Source organism: Merops nubicus, unplaced genomic scaffold (assembly GCF_000691845.1).
Source record: "Merops nubicus isolate BGI_N331 unplaced genomic scaffold, ASM69184v1 scaffold17783, whole genome shotgun sequence".
In the NCBI taxonomy this organism is placed as follows: domain Eukaryota; kingdom Metazoa; phylum Chordata; class Aves; order Coraciiformes; family Meropidae; genus Merops; species Merops nubicus.
Genome location: NW_008597074.1, coordinates 7,371 through 9,293, shown reverse-complemented (window position 1 = coordinate 9,293; position 1,923 = coordinate 7,371). Strand labels below are relative to the sequence as shown.

At 50.2% G+C, this 1,923-nt stretch overlaps 1 protein-coding gene across 1 annotated transcript in view; it reads left to right on the top strand.

The window, feature by feature from the left end:
• The window catches only part of LIMK2 (LIM domain kinase 2), a 19,405-nt gene extending 18,132 nt beyond the window's left edge, over window positions 1-1,273 (top strand). Inside the window, 2 exon segments of the mRNA XM_008936595.1 lie at window positions 1-70; window positions 643-1,273. The exon segment at window positions 1-70 is cut by the window's left edge and continues 13 nt beyond it. Of these exon segments, the coding sequence (XP_008934843.1) occupies window positions 1-70; window positions 643-799 (227 nt within the window). The 3' untranslated portion in view covers window positions 800-1,273.
• The last annotated feature ends 650 nt before the right edge of the window (window positions 1,274-1,923 follow it).

Here is a 1,923-nt window from a genome sequence, read left to right as displayed (position 1 = left end):
TGCCTGCTGACTGTCCTCCAGCCTTTTTCCCTCTGGCTGCTATTTGTTGCAGACTGGAACCAGAGAGCAGGTAGGTCTGGGGTCTTGGAGGACTCCTCTTTGTAAGCCTGGAGCCGTGTGTCTGTATTTCCTTAGTGGAAGAATTGCTCTGCACAGAGGGTTGAAGAGGGCTGTATTCCAGCCTCCTGTGAGAATGTTCAAAGGCTTCTGTGTGAGGAGACACTAAAGATTGGTCAGCTTGGGAGAGACACCACTGTATATGGTAGAGGTCTCTGAAACAATTTCTGAGACAGAGGGTAAAGGAGGAGTGATTTTTCAGGGTTTCTGACATACAAAAAGTAGGAGCAGACTTTGGCAGCAGCTCTGAAAGGTGAATATATCACTTGCCTTTAGTTACAATACTTGTAGTTTCAGAACAGTGCTGATGTCAAATGGGTTCCAAAAGAGCCAGACCTTCCTGGTCATTGGCTGTAATCCAGACAGATGGGATCTTTGCGGTCTCGGAAGCTGAATGGGGGAGGGGTTTTGTCCCTGCTTACACCTCTGTGCACGGAACAGTGGCCTGGAGGGATAACTGACAGCCTTTCCAGGTGCTTTTATGCTTCCTCTGTCCCACTCACATTTCCTCACTGCTGCTTCTAGGCCCCCTTTTTCCAAGCTGGAAGATTCCTTTGAAGCGCTCTCTCTCTACCTGGGAGAACTTGCCATCCCACTTCCCTCTGAGCTGGAGGAGCTGGACCACAACGTGAGTGTGCAGTATGGACTGAACCGTGACAAACTACCTGAAAACACAACCTAGTCAGCTCATCCTGCTGCCTGAACCACTTTGCTGGAGCTGAGATGAGTGACAGGGAGGGAGGTGAACTTCAGCCACTTCCAGGGCATTAATGGGGCACCACGCTGTGTTTGCTGCACTGCCTCTCTCTCCCCACCCAACAATCCTCCTCTTGGACATCCTGAGTCACTGTGGATTTCTGGCATGTTTCAGAAGCAAAAAGGGCTGTTTCCTGCCAACTGCACCTGGGAAAGCTGCTCAACACTAATTTTCTGGTTTGAGAAATGTTTCTCTGGCCTTCTCAGGCTTCTTTACTGTGGTGCCTTAGAACTTGCCTGCAAGCTGTGAAGCCACCCTGGCCTGTCTGCCAGGGAGAGAACTGCTATGGGAGACTCTCCAAGGCAAGCACCAGCACTCCTGGAACTGCTGCTCCCACCGATTGCCCTGCTCAGAAAGCTGGAGAACTTGGACGTCCAGCAGAAGTCCCCACTAGGACAGCATGTGCATGTATGTTTGTGCATGTGTTTTCCAGAACAACCCATAGAGATTTTGGCTTCCAATGGGCATCAGGGGAGGGAGTGAAAAGCCCCAGGAATTGGGCAGCTCTCCTCAAATACCTTGTCCGTGGGGAAGTATGTATGAATTTTTGTTTTGGTTTGGTTTTTTTGGGTTTTTTCCTCCTCTCTCTGAATACCTCTAAGAGCCTGCCTAGAAACACTTAAGACTGAGCTCTGCTTGCCCTTCCTCATGGTGAGCAAGGCAGGCAGCAGATGAGCCACTTGAGCATCTTCAGACCCTGAGCTTGCACAGTGAGTTTTTGTGCCCAAGAACCTTAAACTAGGTGAAAGTATTTGAACCTGAATGTGTAGAACTGCACTAGGCACTAGCTGTGGACATCCCTGCAGGGCTGAAGCTGCTTGAGCTCTCGCCCTGTGGATGTGAGGCAACAAAGGGTGGCAGAAGGGTGCTCTTCAGAAAGCCAAAGGTCTGAAGTGGCTCAGACTGTGCATGAACAAGGAGGACAAGCCCAAGGTTACTTAGAGGATGGACTTCTCATGAACAGAAAAGTGCTGGAAAATGTCCCATCCTCCCAGGAGTGGCAGCTGGAGAACTAGTAACTCGGTTGCCATTGCCTCATCCTTTCCTGC